This window comes from Oenanthe melanoleuca, chromosome 1A, assembly GCF_029582105.1.
Source record: "Oenanthe melanoleuca isolate GR-GAL-2019-014 chromosome 1A, OMel1.0, whole genome shotgun sequence".
In the NCBI taxonomy this organism is placed as follows: Eukaryota; Metazoa; Chordata; class Aves; order Passeriformes; family Muscicapidae; genus Oenanthe; species Oenanthe melanoleuca.
In genome coordinates, this window is record NC_079334.1 from 4,555,553 (window position 1) to 4,574,582 (window position 19,030).

Here is a 19,030-nt window from a genome sequence, read left to right on the forward strand (position 1 = left end):
GTCGTTATTGTGTTCACAGCTGCAACCACCTCTGCACTTGGGCTTTTGTTATTATTTTTTAATCCTTTCCAGCAAGCAGGGCTTCTCAGCACTGACCCCAGTGATTTTCCTGCTATTGTCTGCTTCCAGACATGTGAACACCAAGTCCTTGCACACCCCAGGGACACCCACTAAGGTCACCCCAGTAACCCAAATCCACCAGCACTAAATCATCTACCTTTTGCTTACTCCTTCCCTCTTTGATCAGTCTTTCCTCCTCCACACAGGCTGCCCTATTTGTGTACAAATCTCAAGTAATAAAGTCAATGCCCTTAATACTGAAAGCATGGAGCCTTCATTAGGACAAGCAGGACAAGGCAGCTGTTCACAGCTCTTTTCAAGCTCAAGTAGGCATTGCTATACGAGTTATGCTCAGATTCTCCTTTGAGGGTTTTTCTCATAGACTGACTGATGCAGGTTTACTTTGTAAATTCTAACTCCTGGGAGTCTCTTCTCAGCCCAAAGAACAGTGTCCCCTGTCCTGCTTACTGAGAAAAGTTGACCATGCAGGAAGGACAGGTTAGGAAGAATGTTTGATTCAAGCAAAGTCAGCCTGTGCTTGGACTTGATTTATCTGACAAATCCTGTGTCAAAGGTCTGAAGAACCTACAGGAGCCATCAGGTACCAAATTGCTATTTCTGCTGCTAGACAGGTAGAAAGAAATGTGGATCAAACTTATCTGATACTTTTTGTGTGCAAATTTGACACAGCAAAGTCCAAAGAGGCAAACTGCCTTGTGCTGTGGGTTTGCCATGTTCCTGCTCCTCTTCTAGACAGGAAGTTTTGCAGCCTTCCCTGACTTCAGATTCCTGCACAGACTTGCATTACCTTTCCAAATGTACTCTGGTAACTGTGTCAGACATCCCCTGAAATGCAGCACAACTTTTCTTTGTGAAACCAGAGCAAGGAGATCTTTTCTTTCCAAGCTAGAGACCTTGGAAGCTGACAAAGGATATGAAAGTGGGTGGATGTCTGCATCCAAGGAATAAACCAACAGCTTATATGCACAAGCCAAAACCAGTGCTGAGTTCATTTTTCCACAAACAGCTGGACACCTGTGAGATGCCTGTTCCAGGATTGCTGGGAGGCTTGAGGGATGATGATGCAGGGACACAGTAATCACCTTATAAAATCTCATATTTCAACTCCTTCCTGCCCATGAACTTGCAACAACCCACACAAATTGAGCTTGCAGTGCATCCAGAGATTCATTTAGCCCACTGTCTGCAAGGATATGACTATGGATCATAGCAAGCAGGAAAAATGCTGGCTCCCAGGCTCATAAACAAGGTGGTGGGGGTTGAGGACTCTTGTGCTACCTGTGTACATGAGGAGCTATATCTGCTCTGATGCACCTCATAACAGTAATCAGAGAATTCTACACCAGGCTCCAGGACTGAGCAGAAGGCTCCTAGGTGGATTATTATGCTTAGCTATTGTCTCTGTTGTAGCCTCCTAGGCTACAGGGAAAAGATCCCCCCAAAAGTGGGTGGACAGAATGGCAGAAGAGCTGTGAGGATTTAGCACAGGCCTAAGCATGGCAAAAAAAGCCTATGGCAAAAGGGTTCAGTGAAGACAGGAAGCAGCTGTATCATGTGGGGCTGGGATCTGCTCACCCAAGTGTAATGACCTATTTTCCAGCTTTTCTGCTCAGGTGACAATGCAGCAGGAGCTGGGATGCAGCTAAAAGCCTCTGTAATGAACCTGCAGCCTCTACTCAGGGAGGGAGCAAGGCATGAGGCAGCCAGGTGGAAAGTCTAAAATCACAAGGCACAAAGATATTAATGGAAACCTCCCTTTTCTTGGCCTCTCTAATTCTGCAAGCTTTCTGAGGGTGAATCAGCATTTGGGTGAATTGTAGATGAGCTCAGCTGCCAGGAAGGCATGTGTGAACTGAACAGAAAGAAAAGTTAGCAGGACTCTCCAATTCCATGTACCAGTGGCATAGGTGTGTGTCCCAGTCTCTACAGTGGAGACAGCACCAGTCTTCCCTTTCTTGCCTTTCTGGAGAATGCTACAGGATATGTACTGCCTGTTTCTCCCTGGGTCTGTCATGCCTGCTCACTCTCCCTTGGCTGTTGGCAGCTCACATGGCTGCTTACTTGGGAATCCACTCCTCCCTGAGCTTCCTTGGGCCTAGGCAGGCTCGAGCTGCACCTTCTGCCTGTACAGGCCTGGCAGGAGAAGGCTGTTCTTACTCACACTTGGGGTGTGCTACACCCCTGCTTGCAGCAGGAGGTCAGAACTGCCTAACACATTCTTCCCTCTGTCCTGTTTTCACCACATCATTATCTGTTGCTCCAGCTCAAACCCTCCTGTGATGTAAGTCCCTTTCTGATCCTCTGTAGCATCCTCAGTGAGAAGGGGAAAGAAGGCTAGTTTGTGCTAACCTGACAAGTCCATTCTGTCTGTCCAAGAGGAACCTAACACTTCTTTGAGAGACAGTCCCTTTGCTGGGCTCCCAGCTCTGCACTTACTGAGAGCAGCTTTCCTCTCCCTGACCTTCCATGACAGAAAGAGAAGACAACATAAGCTTGGCAGACAGAAGACCTCTCACCCCCAGGGAGAATGTCTCCAACAGCAACTTCCACTCTTAACACCAAGCAGACCCCAACTCAGCACAATGTCTCCTCTGCTGGAATCTCTGCCCATTTCTGCTCTGACAGCAAGTGCACCAGGACATCTGCACTTCCAAGTCCCACGAGCTGAACACAAACCATCCAGTAGCAGCAGCTGACTCCATTCATGAAATCGCTCACATTATCTTGTTCATGACTGAACTATAAATGGAAGCAATTCCTGAGTCAGGAACAGGTGGAAGGGAAGAATGGACTAAAGTGAAAGAAAGAGAAGAAAAGCAACAAATAAACACAGAATGAAGAAAGGATGCAAGAATGATGTGTCTCACATTAAAGCTATGTGTTAATGCCTTGGGCCTGACTTTTTCAAAGCAACAGAATTATTTTTCTCCAGTACTTGAGAAACAGATTTGATTAAAACTGCTCAGTACCACATAGATCCTTTAATGGGCCAGGCTATTCCTCTCCAGCTGTATTCCCTGAACTGGGAAGGTCCTGGGACAGGTCCCCAGTAACTCCCTCTTGCTGACTGCAGGACAGCCAGTGGAAGGAGATTCTTGGATCTTACAGATGCTAATCACAGTGAATGGTTACTCTGTGGGATGCTTAAAATAGGTTACAAATGGGATTTATGCCCTGTAACACAAAATGCTTAAAAGCTGTATGTCCAGCCTAAACTAGCACACTGAGAAAAACAACACTCTTGAGGGCCCCATGTCTCTGCATTGACAAAAGGAATTAATAAATTTGTAGAAGACACTAAACTTGGTGATGGCCAACAACAGGTGAGATAAATGCTAGTTTTAAAGACTGACATCTTTTCTAAACAAGAAAATTACATACTGCATCTTCCTAAAGTGACAGACCTGAGTGGCTCAGTATTATCAATGCATGTGTGTCAATTATAGTCAGAAACTGTCAGAAAATCACCTCCTCTCTGTTATTCCTCAGGCTAGCATGTAGAGTACTTCTGAATTATCCAGACACCTTTTTTGAGTTACAAGAAAGTGAGTTAAAGGTTGAAAGATAAGAGCAGGAAGATTGAAGGGAGGTTATAATTTCAGGGCATTTAGATGCTGGGCATGAAGGTGTGGGAAGGCAAAATAGCACACCAAAGTGCTCAATCCTCATAAAATGCTTACCTCACCTAAACCCTTGCCCTTTAACATAAAAGGCTTTGCAACCAGCATAGCACTTCTCTGAAGTTTTACATTCTCTAGGTGAGCAGTAAAGTGGGATCATCTTCACAGTGCCAGATGCTGCTCTGCACTCCTGAGCTCTGCTGTTTGACAGCAGGAACAGGCAGAGCTTAGGCTGGCTTCTCTGTCAGCACAGCTTCAGTCCCTGCAGAAGCCAAGGGAACTCTGCAGACTTATGGCTGGACATTACAGCTGAGTCTGGAGTTTGTAACCTGGTCAGCTCTGCCCTGCCTCCAAATGCACAAGGGAGACCTGACACTTTTGCAGATGTTTTAAAAGCTGACCTATTATTTATTCATGCAGCTGGTTTAATTCAGCCTGGCTGCAGTAGAAATGTTGTTCACAATACACAATTGCAACGTAAGTTTTCACATTGAGCGAGAGCTGAACTAACACAGCAAGTGGCATCAATAATTGAAATTGCTTTTGGGAGGTACAGGAGGCTCCAGGGTCAGGTTTGGGGTGTGAAAGAGCAGATATCTCTGCCTGCATACAGGCTTGCTCACTGCAGGTGATCAGAGCCTGCCCAAGCACTGCTGCCTGCTCGTGGTCACCCTGCCTGGGCATTTGACCTCAGCAGGGCCAAGTGCCTGTTCTTCTTCTGCCTGTTTGGGCCACAAAAATGACTGTGGTATTGGGCAAATTGTGAAAAAGCTATTGTATGAGCTCTCCTGTCTGCCACATGCTCTCCAGGGAATACCATGTACCTTAACATTGCTAAGTGTGGGTGGATGTGGGGACAGCAAGACAGCCCTTGCAGAGTTTGTTCTCCAACCTGTGTCAGTGTTCCTGAGCTAGTTTGATGGGAGTTGGATGGGGAATGAGAACCAGACAAGGTCTTAGACGGTTCTAAAATGCCAAAAGGTCTTTGATCTGCCTCTTGTTCCCATAGAAACAGCTCATAAGTTGTGACCAGCCCCTGAGATACAGTGCACTGGAAATGCCAGCACACCACACTACACTGCCAGCCCTCTGCTTCCTGCAGCATGGACAGGAAAAATACCCAGGATTATAATTCTGGGCCATGATTTCTCCTTTCAATGCCTTGTTTCCATGCATGGCACGTTGCTGGGTGTGCAGCCATTCCCCATCCAGCACTCATGAGCAGCTGATGAAAAATTTGCTTGAAAACCCACCAACCCTGCTCAACCATACCCCCAAGCTCAGAAAGAAAGTACTTTGAAAAGGTGCATCTACAAACAGCTGAACATGCATGGTTTTTTCTTCCTGTTTTAGAACATCCTGCATATATTTTATGCCTTTAAGGAAGACGAATCAGCCATTTATTGTGAAGAGGGGATGGCAGCAGAGATTGTTAGAGCAAGCATATCATCTGTAGCCTGGAGAGATCTGACACAGGTTTGAACCCTGAACTCACCCCAGCTGTTTGATACATGTTCAGGTACACACAGTCCCTGCCCAAGATGTATCCATGTACACACAGCCTCAATATCTCAGTCCCCATCTTTGAGCTTGTTTTCTACAGATGTTAATAGGATGGGCAAGGTCACTCTTTCATTGAACATTTGGAGTGTAACCATGAGAGGGGCAGTGGAAACTTGGAGTAATGAGCATGATGTAGTAGGACCACCTGCCCCAATGGCCCCCATGCAGAAACAGGACAGGCAACCCCAGTGTAGCAGCTCCTGGGCACTGAGGCTGACACCAGGATTTGCAATAGGGACTGTTCCCAGGTGCTGCTGACACTGAGTTTGTAGTCCCATGTGAGGCAGAAGAACATGGTCATTTGCAGGGATGATGCCAAATTTAGGATCAAAAGGAAGTGTCAGCCTACTGTTGTTGCAATATTTCCCTGTGTGTGCAGAGGATAGGTTTGGACTTGAGCAGATTATCTGTCAGGGAAAGCAGCCCACACAATGCTTACTGGAGAAAAAGAGGCAATTACTTTTAATTGTAGTTCTCAGTGTGAAGAGACTGGACAGCCCATGTGTCTTGTTGCTGGACAAATCAATACTTCCACAGTATATTAAAAAAAGAGATGGGCCTAAGGTCAGGTAGGTACCTGCAGCAATAAGAAACAGCAATTGCAGCTGGAATTAAATTTAAAATTTACGCCTAGATTTAGCTCTTGAACTTTGGCATCCTCCAGTCTTTCTCTGGAGTAGAAGTGGTATATGGATGGGATTTGGAGTTTCTTTATGGTTTAGTTCAAGAGAAACCACTGCAAAATTCAAGGGAAATAGAGAACATTTTGGAGAATGGGAGAATGCAATAAAGGACCCAGTGCAAAGCACTGCCTGCCTAATGGAAAGGCAGCTCTCACTAAGAGTTGTGCTTCTGCATAATAAAAGAATGACACAGCTGAGTGCTGGTCATGCCTTGAAATGGGTCTCTGAACGAGCTAGACTTGAAAGAGGAGAGAGGTGTAGGCTGAGAGATGCATGGCTTGTGACCAGGAAAGGGTCACGGTGAGAGAATTGAAGGTAACAATCCAGCAAAAGCAGCCACTGAACAGAAGCAGGAAGGAAACCTCAGATTTTGTTCTGAAAAGGGGCAGCTCAGCTCATTGGAGATTTTGGAGTGGGGATGTTCCTTAGTGCTCTGTGGCTGCTGTGGCAATGAGGAGCCCTTAGTAATGCATGCTACTGTAATCACCTCATCACCACAAACAGGACCTCGTAATTATCCTCATAATGCAATTGGACAAACTCAAAGGGCCACCAATTTTCAACCTGGACAGAAAGACTATGTAGCCAGAACTCATTTCTCCCTGCTGGTCTCACAGCAACAAGCAGATATTTTTTCTCCTCTCTTAGTACTTCCCAGAAGGCATCGGAGGTACTTTATATGGATGGAATGAGACCCCAGCCAAAGAGTTTCCCAGCCCCCAAACGTGGCAGCATCCCTAGTTCTACCACCTGACAGTGCTGAGCACCTGCTAAGTGACCACAGGCCTCCTGAGGAGGGACTGAAATGAAAGAACTGATGACATGAAGGGTGAAACACATAGCTGGGAAATGTGGGATGCCAGACAGGGACTGGCAGTGGTGCAGCTCCAGAGGAGCAGGGGTGAAGGGGTATGGAGGATAACAAAGTGCAGCCAGGGGCAGAGTGGGCTGGCAGCTCCTTTAGAGTGCAGGGAGGAGGGGAAGAGATTTGCACACTTACTCCAGGACGTCCCTGTTGAACTGCTTCTTGCTGTTGCCCAGGAATTCCCCGATCATCTGGCGGCTGAGGCCCTTCCGCTGGAGCAGGAAATGGGCTACCCCAATGGGGGTGTCTGGGATGAAACCTCGGGAGATCAGGAACTGGATCCCTTTGTCTGGGTTTCTGGAAGGGAAGGACAGACACATGGTGAGTGTGCATGATCTCTTGCAGGCATTGTTGCTTGCATCAGTGCAGCCCTTGGGGTGTGCCTGGGCTCCTATGAGCTCATATGCATGTCAGGAGTGGGACTGGTTGGGGTGAGGAAAGGTATCTTCCTGTGTGCTCCCCTAGCTGCTGCTGGGGACAAAAGGATGTCATAGGACCTGCTGTGTCACCTGCTGTCACCTGGTAATCACAAATGGCATCCTACTGCCACAAAGGATTCTGCTGCATTGTACCATGCTTTTTTAGTGACTCTTCTGCCATCAATCTGCTCCAGAGTCAAAGGCTCTTTCCTCTGGGAAGAAACTTAGGAGATATTGCTGTCATGGTCTATGGGCAAACCAGGGTCAAGACTACAGGGGAGATAACCAAAAGTGGACACTTTCCTGTTAAAAAATAATTTTGTTTTTCATACATTTTCAATGTTCATTGTTGAGTGATACATTTTACCTTCCTCACCTGAGCTTGATGTTAGCTGCCTGAACAGAAATCCCATACTCAGATTTGCTTATCTCTTCCTCCATTTCTCCCACCCTTAGCTATGTTTTTCTTCCCTCCTCTATTGATTGACACCCTCAGGCAGATATCTTCATGTGTGAGAGAAGACACCCAGAAAATGCTTTGTGAGAAGGGAGGAAGCAATGTGCAGCTCCCAGACAGAGGGCTTTTCTCTCTCTGTGGCTGTGAGCATCTCTTTGAGAGCAGGTCTGGTGCTGAGTGGGCCTGATTGCCTGGCTGTGGGAGTGATTTTGTGCTTCTCAATGTGCCAATTTCTGTGCCTGCACATACAGCTCTTACAGAAGCAGAGTGGTTTGGGTTGGGAATGACCTTTAAAGGCCATCTACTCCAACCCTCCTGCAGTGAGTGGGGACATTTTCAACTAGATAAGGCTGTTCAGAGATCCCTCCAACCTGATCTTGTATATCTCCAGGGATGAGGCATCCACCACCTCTCTGCACAACCTGTGCCAGTGTTTCACCACCTTCATTGTAAAAATCTTCCTTACATCTACTTGTAACCAACCCTCCTTCAGTGTAACATCATTAACCCTGAGTCTATTGCCAGAGGCCCTGAGAAAACACCTGTCCCCATTTTTCTGTCCTGGTTTATAAGACCCTGTGTATCCTGAGAGTGGCTGTGATGCTCCATGGTGCCTGTCTCACAATGCAGAGAGGAACAAAAGGTACATTTGTACTGTGCAGGAAGTTTTCCTCCTATATTTCAGTCTGTCCCACTGGAGGGTCTCTATCATGATGCACTGTGCTGAGGTGAATCACTGCAGTGGCAGGAAGATTGCCACATTTCTTTGGTTCTCTGAGCTGGTGGGTGGAGAGAGGTAAGAGGGTGACTTAATGAAATGATGTCATGCTTCCATCATTAATCCAAATTCAGGATTCTTTGTCAAGGCTCAAGGAATGAGTTTGCTCAGGCAGTTTCCTGGGGTGAGGAAAGAATAGGATGAAATTTCAGAGCACATGAATGCGTGATATGCACAGGCACAGACTGTGACATTGTCAGGTGGTGAAGTATGTGGGTGAGCAACATATGTCTAGCTATAAGGGGATCAGCATTCAGCAGAATGGCCTGCTCCTTACAGGGGCCTCAAGGGCATGTAAAAAGTAGATGGGCTTGAAACAGTTCTGCTTACTCTGTAATGTCAAAAGAAAATATCCTGGGCAGTGTGGCATCCCTGGGGAGAGGTCTGCAAGAACAGGTCAGCCCATTAAATTTGTAAATAGGAGAGGTGCAGAATCTGTTACAGAAAACTCCAGGCCTTCTTCAGAGCAAAGAAAAAATACATCTTTCTTATCACACAGACCTCCTGGTTCACCATTGAAAAGTACAGGTAAAGTTAAGTGCAAAGGTGATATGGTTGGGACACAAGTCAAACTAAGCAATAGAGATTCATAAAATGCACATGCACCTGCACACTTTGGTATTTGGCAAGGGACAGTGTGGTGTTCACAACACGAGGATGAGCTCAGTTACACCTGTGTGACTCCAAAGTGACTGCACTGACTTTGGATCCACTCCAGAGGAGCTGAGAGCTGAATATGGCCAGAAATTGCACACACTGGCATGGATGTGCAGGTTTCAATTGAGATGGTACACACAATGCCATCAGATGATGCAGGATAGAACAGTCCAGCTGTGACAGCCCTCCTGCACTGCCTAGACTATAACTCAAATACTCTTCCACTAACAGCAGCCTTTCATCAGTTTTTTTAGGATTCAATTTGTTCTGATAGCAATACAGCATCTCTGCCACTGAACACCTGCAGTGTATCCCATGTAGTGCAGCATGTAGCTTTTACCCAGATGGGCAGCAGACAACTGCACTCCCTTCTCTCCTGAGCTATCCATTTTTGGTGTTGCAGGGGTGTTAAGCAGAGCCAGCAAATGCTGTGGGATTCCTCAGCTCCTGCTGGCTTTCCCTGTGCCCACGCAGCCAGCTGCCCACACACAGAGCTATTACAGCAGTGCTGCATCATGAAGCACTCGCCATTCCAGGGATCTCACCCCCTCACCGTGCAGCAGGGATGGGGGAAGTGCCACCACCAAATCCATGTGCTCCCAAAAGCCAGGAAAAAGGATGTGTGCACACACACACACAGCCCCAGCTCCATGTCCCATGGATCAGAGCCCACATCCCAAACCCCACAACAGTAAACTGGCTTCTTCCTGGAAATAGATAGGGAAAGCAACAACTGAATAACTGCAGAAGCTTAATGGCCCTCCCAGCCCCTTGGATAGGAAGTCACAAGGGGTGCATGTCCCCTAGATACTACTCAGAGATTGAAGAAAGGAATCATTCCCCAGAGCTAACAGCTTATTTTCCTCCCTCCTGTCCTCCAGCCTGTACTTAGAACTGGAAATATGCTCTGTAAGAGTGCCAAATCTGTTTGACCTAACATCACTTCACTTCTGGATGTGCTCTGAGACCAATCCTAAAAACCTTTCTTCCTGGTTCCTGCCTCCCGGAATCCACAGCCTCCGTGGTACATGTACAAAAATCCTGTACACTGCCCCTTTGTCTGTGAAAAACTCCTGCCTAGGACTGCATAATGATCAGTCCTTGCTTTGACTAAAATGCCCACGCTAATATGTGGAGAAACGTTCTCCTAGTATGGGTACATTACATCCTCATTGTTAGGGGACTCAAATGGAAACAAAGACAGAGAAATGAGAGTGTGATAATAAAGCAAAACTCAGTACTTCTCATGGCTTGTTTAGATGAGAAAAGTCTCATCAGAAGGCAATGAGCAAATCTAAATCTCCTTAAAGGAGCTCAGCTATTTTCTGCCAATGCACACATGACCCTGTGAATTAACCTCTTCTGATGGTAATCTCTGCTCTGCTTTTGCTTTCACACCTACAGCCTTCTCATAGGATGTCAGACTCAGGTATGTGAGAGACAGATGACTAGACCTGGTCTGTCAGGTGAAAACCTACCCAAATATCTGAAGGAAAATGACAGCCAAGGATGTAAATTTGTCATTATGACTCATACTGGGCTAGTTATGCTCAGCCCTACCTCTGTCTGTCTCTCTCTCTCTCTCTCTCTTTACTTGGAATTGCCCTGTGTTAAGGAACCAGTGCTGGGTTTACAGTCCCAGCTCTATATGTTCCTTTGCAACAGAGTGGAGCAGAGTGATCCCAGGCTCAGCTGGTGGATGCCAAATGAGCAGCAACTGGAACTGAAGGTTCAGTGAATTGTAAGAGCATGGGCACTACTCATGGGCTTGTTCCTGGGTTAGGCAAAAGAGGACAGTACTTGGAAGAATTTAGGGAAAGAGCTTCTGGGAAGTCAACCTGTGTTGTACATTGCATACTGAGATGAATAGGAATGAACTTCCCTGGAGATGGATCTAGACCAAGAGCCTGCCATCATCTGTTCTTGTGAGGCATGACACAGGCTGGGAAACAGAGGAAGAGTCACTTACATGTTGAAGAGGTTCAGTCCAATGCGGTAAAGGCGTTTCCTCATGGTGTCTGTAGAAAGTGTGGGGGACTTGCAGCTGGCGGGGTTCTCGCAGTGGTACCTGGGCAGACTGAGGATCATGGCCTGCAGGGCTTCTTTTGAGGACACCTCAGAGGCTGACTTGGCTGAGGTGGAGGTGCTGCTGCTGCTCAGCTGCTCTGAGTTGTCTGCATTCTCAGACTCCAAGCCTTTGCTTTGCCCTGCCTCATTGCTTGCATCAAACTGGAGCTTCTGCACGGCCATCTGATCCGGCTCAGCACTGCTGTCCCCCGTGCCATTGGTACTGACATCCACCTCGGTGCAAGGGAGGCTGTTCTCAGGTAAGCTCTCTGGGGCAGAGGGCAGTTCACTGGCTTCTCCCTCCCCTTCTTCTGGGCTTTCTTCAGCCTTGGTAGCTGGAGAGAGCCCAGCCTGGTCGTTGCTGCTGAGACAGTTTGCCATGGACACCGAGGTAGATGATGAGACAGAGATGTTCTTGTTGTCGATCTGAACTGTGACATCTCGAAAAGCCATCATGAGAGTGCTGCTGCTCTTGGGTAGAGTATCTGGCAGGAGACCTTCCTCCTTCTCCTGATCCTGCAGCTCAGCTTCTAAGTCTTGGTTTGGCTGCATGGAGCTGGCGCTGAAGGTCTCCCTGATCTGGTAGGAGCCCCCGTCCTGCAGGGAGCACATGGTCTTCAGGCTCCAGGTGCTGAGGGCATCATCGATGGATTTGGCCAGGGACTGAACTTGTTCCGTGAAGGAGTCCTCCAGCTCAGTCAGCGCCCCACTGATGGTGGCTGGCAGGGACGGGGACCTCACCAGCGGGATGCCCACGAAGTTGTAGCCCTCCACCAGGGCCTTCTCTGCGGAGAAGCTCTCCGAGTTCTGGACGCGCACTTTCCGCAGGGAGATGCGGCGCGGCATGCGGCTCTCCAGCAGGGAGTTGCGGATCTTCTCGAAGTTCTTGCTGAGCTGGTACTGCCTGAAGGCGGTCTGGATGGTGCAAGCTGCCCTGCGGGACACCAGGTGGCCGCCGTATTTGTGCTCTAGCATTTCGATCTGAAAAACACACAACAGAGAGTTAGGTTTTGCTAATTGCCTCCTGATGGCTTCTTGTTGCCCAGCCTCCTGCACTGATTAGTCTTCAACGACTGTCAAAGGAACTTCTGACACTGAATTAGCTTTTGCCTGCAGTGCCACACCCCTGATTTCAACAGAAGGTTCCTATTTGGGCATGACTGGCAAAACCATCAGCACCACGAGCTTCCTCACAGCTGTAACGGGATCCTGCCCCTTCCTAGAGTGCCAGCCATAAAAACTGGAGTCTGCAGGTGCCCTTCCCTTGCAGACTCACTTCTGGTGGCCTTTAGGGCAAGTTCATCATTGCAAATACAACATTCCAGCAATGTGTTTTCCTGCTCAGGAATTATCAAGCATTATCTCTTCTCTCAGAGTGTTACTAATGCTTATCCCCTCCTCATCAATCTTAGGAAACAATCTCATCAAAATAAGAAATCATTCAGAAAAAGGGAAGAAAATTTAATTTTTAAATGCTGAGAATGCTGGCTTGATCTAGCAGTTAATGAGAAATATAAACTTCCATTTAAATTAGTAGAGGCTGGGTTTGTTCTGAGTTTGTGTCTTTTAAAAAGTACTCTGAATCTCAAAGTGTCTTCCTTTTTGATATCTGAGTTTTTCAGGTGTCAGCCAGCAATGAAAAGAAAAATACCCAGAAGAAGAAAGACTCTCAGTTTTGAACAGTTAAAAAAAATCTGAATTTTAAATGTTGAGACAAGATAATAAAAACACATAGAAGGAGGATTTACCTGAACTGATAAAGACAAACACATGTAAATACATCAGCACACACCATCTCAACTGTCTTCAGCAAAGCAGGTATGTATGGTGGTTCCTGTAGTCTAGAATTTAAACTTACTGGTAATCCCCCCACTCTTTCTCTGCAGCTGGGTTTTCACTAACAAGTTCCAGAATGATAGATGATTTGGTTCCAATGAGTGGCTGACAGAGGACAAGGGGGACAGTGTGAGGATGAAGGTGGAAGATGAGGTTAAAAAAAAAAAAAAAAGGAATGAACTCAAACTACCTTCATTGAGGCTTAGGCTGAACTGTGAGCTAAACTCTACATCATTGGTACCCTACAGGGCAGAGTGCAGGTGCAGACTGTAGTGCTAATATGCGAGTGCACACAACTGGAAAAACAAAAAAAAGATGAAGGGCAGGACTGAGAGTGCTGGTGAAGTCAGTCCTGAATTAGCAGAGGATTCACTGCATCAGTCATGTGGTGAATATCAGCTCGTTAGCAGAACCAAAGGAGGAGTTTTACTGACTGCATCCTCATCCCCAGACATGCCACTTGTCCCTCACCATGCCTTCTTGGCCCACAAGATCTGATTTTAAGTGCAAATTGATTTCACAAAGTGAGAATGAGGCATGAGCCTCTGCTCACAGAGTCATGTTGTGTCACCTGCTTCCTTCTTCTTTTTCATAACGTGACGTAAGTTGCAGATAAAATCATCAGAGAGTGATGTAGCTACACGTGAAACCTGGTCTGACAGCTATGAGAAGTGTAAATGACCCCTGGCATCTTTCCAGTACTAACTCCTCTGGAAGCAGAGGAAGATAATGTGACCTTGGGAGATGGCAGGCAGAGAGGACCAATATAAACCCAGCCTTATTGTGCCTGCACTGGTATCCTGGCCATGGAGCAAGTACTGGGAGGCTGACATTTATGGAAGAGAGTGGGATGGGGAGCACATCCTGTCATATTTCCCTCTCTGGACATGAAGCAGGGACCTTTCCCTTGTGCTCAGACATGAGGTAGGCTTCTGTTTTTTGTCTGCCTTGCCCTTGAACTTGCAGTCTGTCCAAGGTGAACATCAAAACCCAGCACTAAGAAATACCAGCAATTTTCTTAGCAATGGGCTTGGCCACCACAGTTGCAGAGATAGCTGGCTCAGAGCTCTGCTTACCCCTAATTTAAAGAACATTTGACTAATACTTTCACTGCTGCCCTCCCAGAGAAGGTCTGCATAAATGTTGCTTAAAATCACCCCCACAATAATCTTGGATACAGTGTCATTTACCACAAGACCTGTCAGTTTTGGATGAACAAGGACATCTTAAATCCTGCCATGAAACCAACACTCCTGACACATGTATTTAAAGTTGGCCTGCCTGGAAAGAGACTGAACTATCCCTTGAGCAGGAGGTCTCAGGTAGATAAATGTAAATTAAACCAGTAAGCTGCAAAGGTCCAACCCAGACAGTTATTACTGACAACCGACCATGAGCACTTAAAATAATGATCTGGTTAATGAAAATGTAGAGCTAATTGTGTAAGGAGGGAAAGGAGAACAAATGGGAGGGACAGAATAACAGTAAAATGCAAAATAAAGCAGAAGCAAGAGCCTTACAATTATCTGAGGTTTCCAAGGAGGTGACAGCCATTCTGAAAACATGAAATTCATATGCTCTGATCTTATTAGAGGCCAAGACAAGATGTCATTGCTGATCTGAAGTAAAAGGCCAGTGTATCTCATGCAAGGACAGTGCTAAAAATGGCAGACTTTAATAGCTAGTGAGGAGAGATCCTTCTAAAAGTTTAAAGGAACAGAGTACCTATCAGTACCTCAATAAAAAAAATCACCAGCTTTTTGCAGCCTATAATCTCAGTCCTCCCAAAGGACTAAGGCATTAAGGAGCAGAACTAACCTGAAGTGTTTTCCAGCTCATACCAGGGGTGCAGGGCTGGGTTCTGCACTGGTCCACTGCCAACTGGCATTGTCCAAAGCAAGGGGAAATACTCTCAGCAAGGGGAATCCCACAGTATCTTTCAGCAGGCTTAACAGGGACAGGGACTGTTGCAAGGGATGCTTGAGAAGACTGGCAGGACCAAATGTGCATCCCCATAGAGAGAAGTGCCCTCCTCACCCTTGTTTGGTACCAGTGGGTCTCTGTTTCTTTGCTGCTTATTGATGACTGAGACATACTCATTTACTGTCAGATTGAGCTAAGTGACAGTCCAAAGGAATTAAGGTTTTCACACAGCTGTAACCTGTGTTCTTCCTCTCCAGAGGAGGAAAGGGCATCTGTGAGCAGCACAACAGTCATGGGTAATGGAGATGTATGTCTGGATGGCTGGAGAAACCTTCTCTTCCCATCTGAGAGGCAAGAAAGGCCAGGCATGATTGGCCTTCTCTGGCTCCTAATAAACCCCATGAATCACAAGTAATTGCCTACTTAAAGCTACTCTTCTCTGGGGAATGATCTGACAGCCAGCACCAAAGGAATGGAAAAGCAGGAGGGGGCTCAGGGGGATCTCAAAGAATAATTAGCTTAATACATTTCTGGCCTCAGTATGAAAACTCCTTCTGAGCAATTCAGGCCTTGAATTAGAAATGGCTGCGAAATATTCATTGCCATGAGGGATTGCATATGAAGGGAGATTTAACAAGGTCAAAGCAAGCCAAAAGGCAAGCCAAACTGCAGGCCTGGATATGGCCAGACATTTGAGGTGCACTCTCCATGGCTTTGTTGCCCATAGGCATGAATTTATTAATCTGCCAGGAGAGACCACGGCCTGATCTTATTCTCAGTTAGCACTGGTTTTCCACCCTTGTTGCCACAGAGCAGGGTGATGTGCCACCATTCTACAACCAGAAAAGAATCAGGCTCAGGGATAGAATCTGAGTCACTCAAGGCAATGCATGCATCATTAAAAAAAAATAAAATAGAAAAAAAAAAAGACATACAAAGCATACATATTCTCTATCACTCATTCTTAATGCTTTTCCCTCCCTCCAGCTTCTCACAATGGAAGGACATTGCTATAAAGGATATTTGCTAATGGAGTGTTTTCCTTCATCCATGGGACACCTGCTGCCCTTCAGCACAGCCCAAAGGTATGTGTGACTGAAAGCATGCTCCTCTTTCCTGTGGTCCCCTGCATTTTCCCAACATTACCATAGAGTCCAAGCACAAGGGAGCTTTAGTATGTGAGTCTCTGTTCCAGCCTCCCAGCATAAAGTACTTCTGCTCTGTGCACTGTCAGAATTCTCTGGTAGGGAGCAAGGAGAGCCATGAAGCCACTCACCAACTCTCTAGGATGATGCTGAGGGGCAACAACTGGTCCAAGCCTTAGAGAGGAGGCTGCACTTTACCCTCCTTCCATACTAGCACTCAGTCCTCTCTCAAAAGGTAAATGTGACTTTAGTTGTGCAGTGAGACTAAAAATGTCTCCTTCCACCCATTTCTCTTACTGTAAGTTTTATTCCTGTATTACAAGCTCTGCTATAAGTAGGGTTCTAGTGGAACAGGGCTCTGCAGGTCCTATCACCCTTCTTCCCATTCAAGTAAGCTACCTTGAAATTGATAGGAATGCCCATAAAAACATAAACTAGGTATACTACAGTGCAAAAGTGGAAGAATTAGTACTCTTCACTGCCTGAAAATCCCCCCTGCCAGAGATGGAGGCAATTCACTGAACTCATCCATGAGTCTGGAGGGTCCCACAAATTGTAGGGCCCCTTTGCTGTGAGAAAAGTGGTTTCACCAAGAAGACAGGCTCAGTCCCTGCAAGGTCAGTTCTGCAAGGCACCAGACATTAATGAACAATCAGCTAAACATGTCTGTCTTGTTCACATGCATCCAGGGCAGACTTGGCCTCTGCTGCAAGAACAGTGATATGGCAACATGACCTTAAAGCTAAAATAACACAGGACAGACAATCCCCAGGATAAACCAGAGCAGCTCTAGGATATTGAGGAGGCTAAGCCCATATATAGCAGTCAAGATGTGGCCCACCCTGAAGATATGTCACATAAGCTTGTGAAGCCAGTTAATTAGTCTCTCTTTTTTTTTTTTTTTCCTGGTGTGAAGCAAGAATTCTGTCTGAGTTGAGTATGCAGTGTTTTGAGAAAGACAGAGCTAGAGAGTCAAGGTGTCTCTTTTGCTCAGAAGTCTATTGGGTCACTGGTCTGACATGTATGTCTAGGGGCAGCATCTGTGCACTCAGTGAAGTGGTAGAGAGATGTCCCAGAAGTAGCAGCTTCTTCTGTGGAAATCTCATTAGCTGAGACCCTTCAGCTGCAATAGCACAGCTTCCACAGAACTCTCTCCCTGAACATAATCTGGACACTGCCACTAGTGTTCACTTGTCCTCACCTCACAGGTTGCAGGGTCAGCAGACCCTACAGCCTCTGGTTGAGCTGCTTTCCCAGGAAAAAGGCACAAATGGTGCATTTGGTTCTGTTTTGCACAACAGCTGTCCTGGACTGTAATTGCAGAGATGAGGAGGAGGGAACACATTCCCCCTGTGAGGGAGGAGGCCAGCCTGTCCCACTGTCTCCTGCTGGGAGTCCATTGGGAGATGCAGCTAGACATGGGCATGCTTGTGCTCTGCAGTTAGGCTGTAGCCTCAGGCACAGAAGGCAAGGCTTGCAACTTCTAGGACTGAATAATTTTTCTCTCAGCCTGGTAAACTTGCCTATCTCTTCAGCATCCTCCTCTGCACTAAGGGCAGTAGTGGCAGCAGTGCTCAAACATCGTGGTAGATGCTGTGCAGGACACCCATGGAATAAACCCCACTTCTCCTGAAAGCTCGTGCTAATGCAGAAGTGTGCTGGGGGCCTGCCCTGCATGATCCAAGATGGCAAGATGGTTCTTGGAGACTCTCCCATGAGGGAGGTCATTTGGAACAACCACTTGCTGGGAGCCCTACGGACACTTGTGAGCAAGGCACTACCCTTGGATGCTGCTGCTCTTGGCTACCCGCCACAACTGGGTTTCTAGGTCCATTTTGGACCACTGAATCCAGGCAAGGAGGAGCAGACACCAGCAAGGGTGGAAGGGTGACTCAGCCAGAGGTGGGGAAGCTACTTCCTCCATCAGCCTGACATACCCAAAGGGCAAAAGCTCCGGGTGAACAAAAGGCTAATGTGCTTGCTGAGAGTCGTTCCACCACGGTGCAAATGCAGTCCCACCCGTCCCATCCCCTTCTCCCACAGCCTGAGGAGGAGGAAGCCTCGGTACCTGTTTATTCTTTAGGTCAAGGGAGAGCTCATAATCGGAGGCAGCCGCGTGGGAACACGAGGCCGTCCCTTTGCTGCGCTGCACTCGCACAGGGGAGCCCGTGTGGTGGAGGCTCGCCTTCTGCACCAGAGGGGAACCCCCCGCTGCCTGCTCTTCTTGGAGCTCCTCCCGCTGGCCTTTTAGCGTCAGGGTGTCGGACCTGCCTTCCTGGCCACTCTGTCTGCCGGCCTCCTTCGGATCCTCCGTTTCACAGCCGGCCCTCGTGCTGCTGGAACCGCTGGGATCGTCACTGTGAACAGAACGCAACGTTTCGCTTGGTTTATTTGTTTATATTATATGTGATGGATCAGCATGTTTATTGTTCGCTACACTCATCACCCTGAGCTGCATTTTAAGTGGCTGGGGAGCCTGGGCTGTCAGAGGTCTCCTCCAGTGATGGATCAGGGCTGGAGGCTGATCCCTCTCCGAGGGCAGGCACCCCTGCATGAACCAGCCCTCGAGCTGCCTGGCTGCCTTTGCTCCTGGTGCTGCAGCTGGACGGGGTGGGGAGCCAAGGAGGGTTCATGGCCTGTGGACATCTCTCCTGGCAGTCACCCCTGTGCACTTGCTGCCTATTGCTCAGCATCTCTGCACGTCCCAGTTCCATCTGGCACGAAACCAGTTTTCCCTTGGGCTTTCTAAGGGCATGTGGGAAATGGGGCAGGGGCAGCTGAATGTTGCAGAGTTTCCAGAGAAACTCTTGTAGAGTTGAGAATTATAAAGGGGCAGCAGAGCCAGCCAGCCCGGAGATCCTGAGCCTTTGAAGAGTGTCTCCAATACAGCCACAGCAGACTCAGAGCTTCCATGAAAGAAGCTGCCTCTTTCTGAC

General features: G+C 47.4%; 1 protein-coding gene across 2 annotated transcripts in view; it reads right to left on the reverse strand.

The window, feature by feature from the left end:
- Positions 1 to 19,030, reverse strand: part of IQSEC3 (IQ motif and Sec7 domain ArfGEF 3) — a 92,270-nt gene that overhangs the window by 14,733 nt on the left and 58,507 nt on the right. The window contains exons 3-5 of one of the 2 annotated variants that reach the window (XM_056510310.1): positions 18,163 to 18,451; positions 11,093 to 12,171; positions 6,948 to 7,109 (exon numbers count right to left, since the gene is read on the reverse strand). In XM_056510310.1, the coding sequence (XP_056366285.1) occupies positions 6,948 to 7,109; positions 11,093 to 12,171; positions 18,163 to 18,451 (1,530 nt within the window). Of the gene's footprint in view, positions 1 to 6,947; positions 7,110 to 11,092; positions 12,172 to 18,162; positions 18,452 to 19,030 lie in introns of those variants that run through there. The other variant, XM_056510314.1, reaches the window with a different exon arrangement.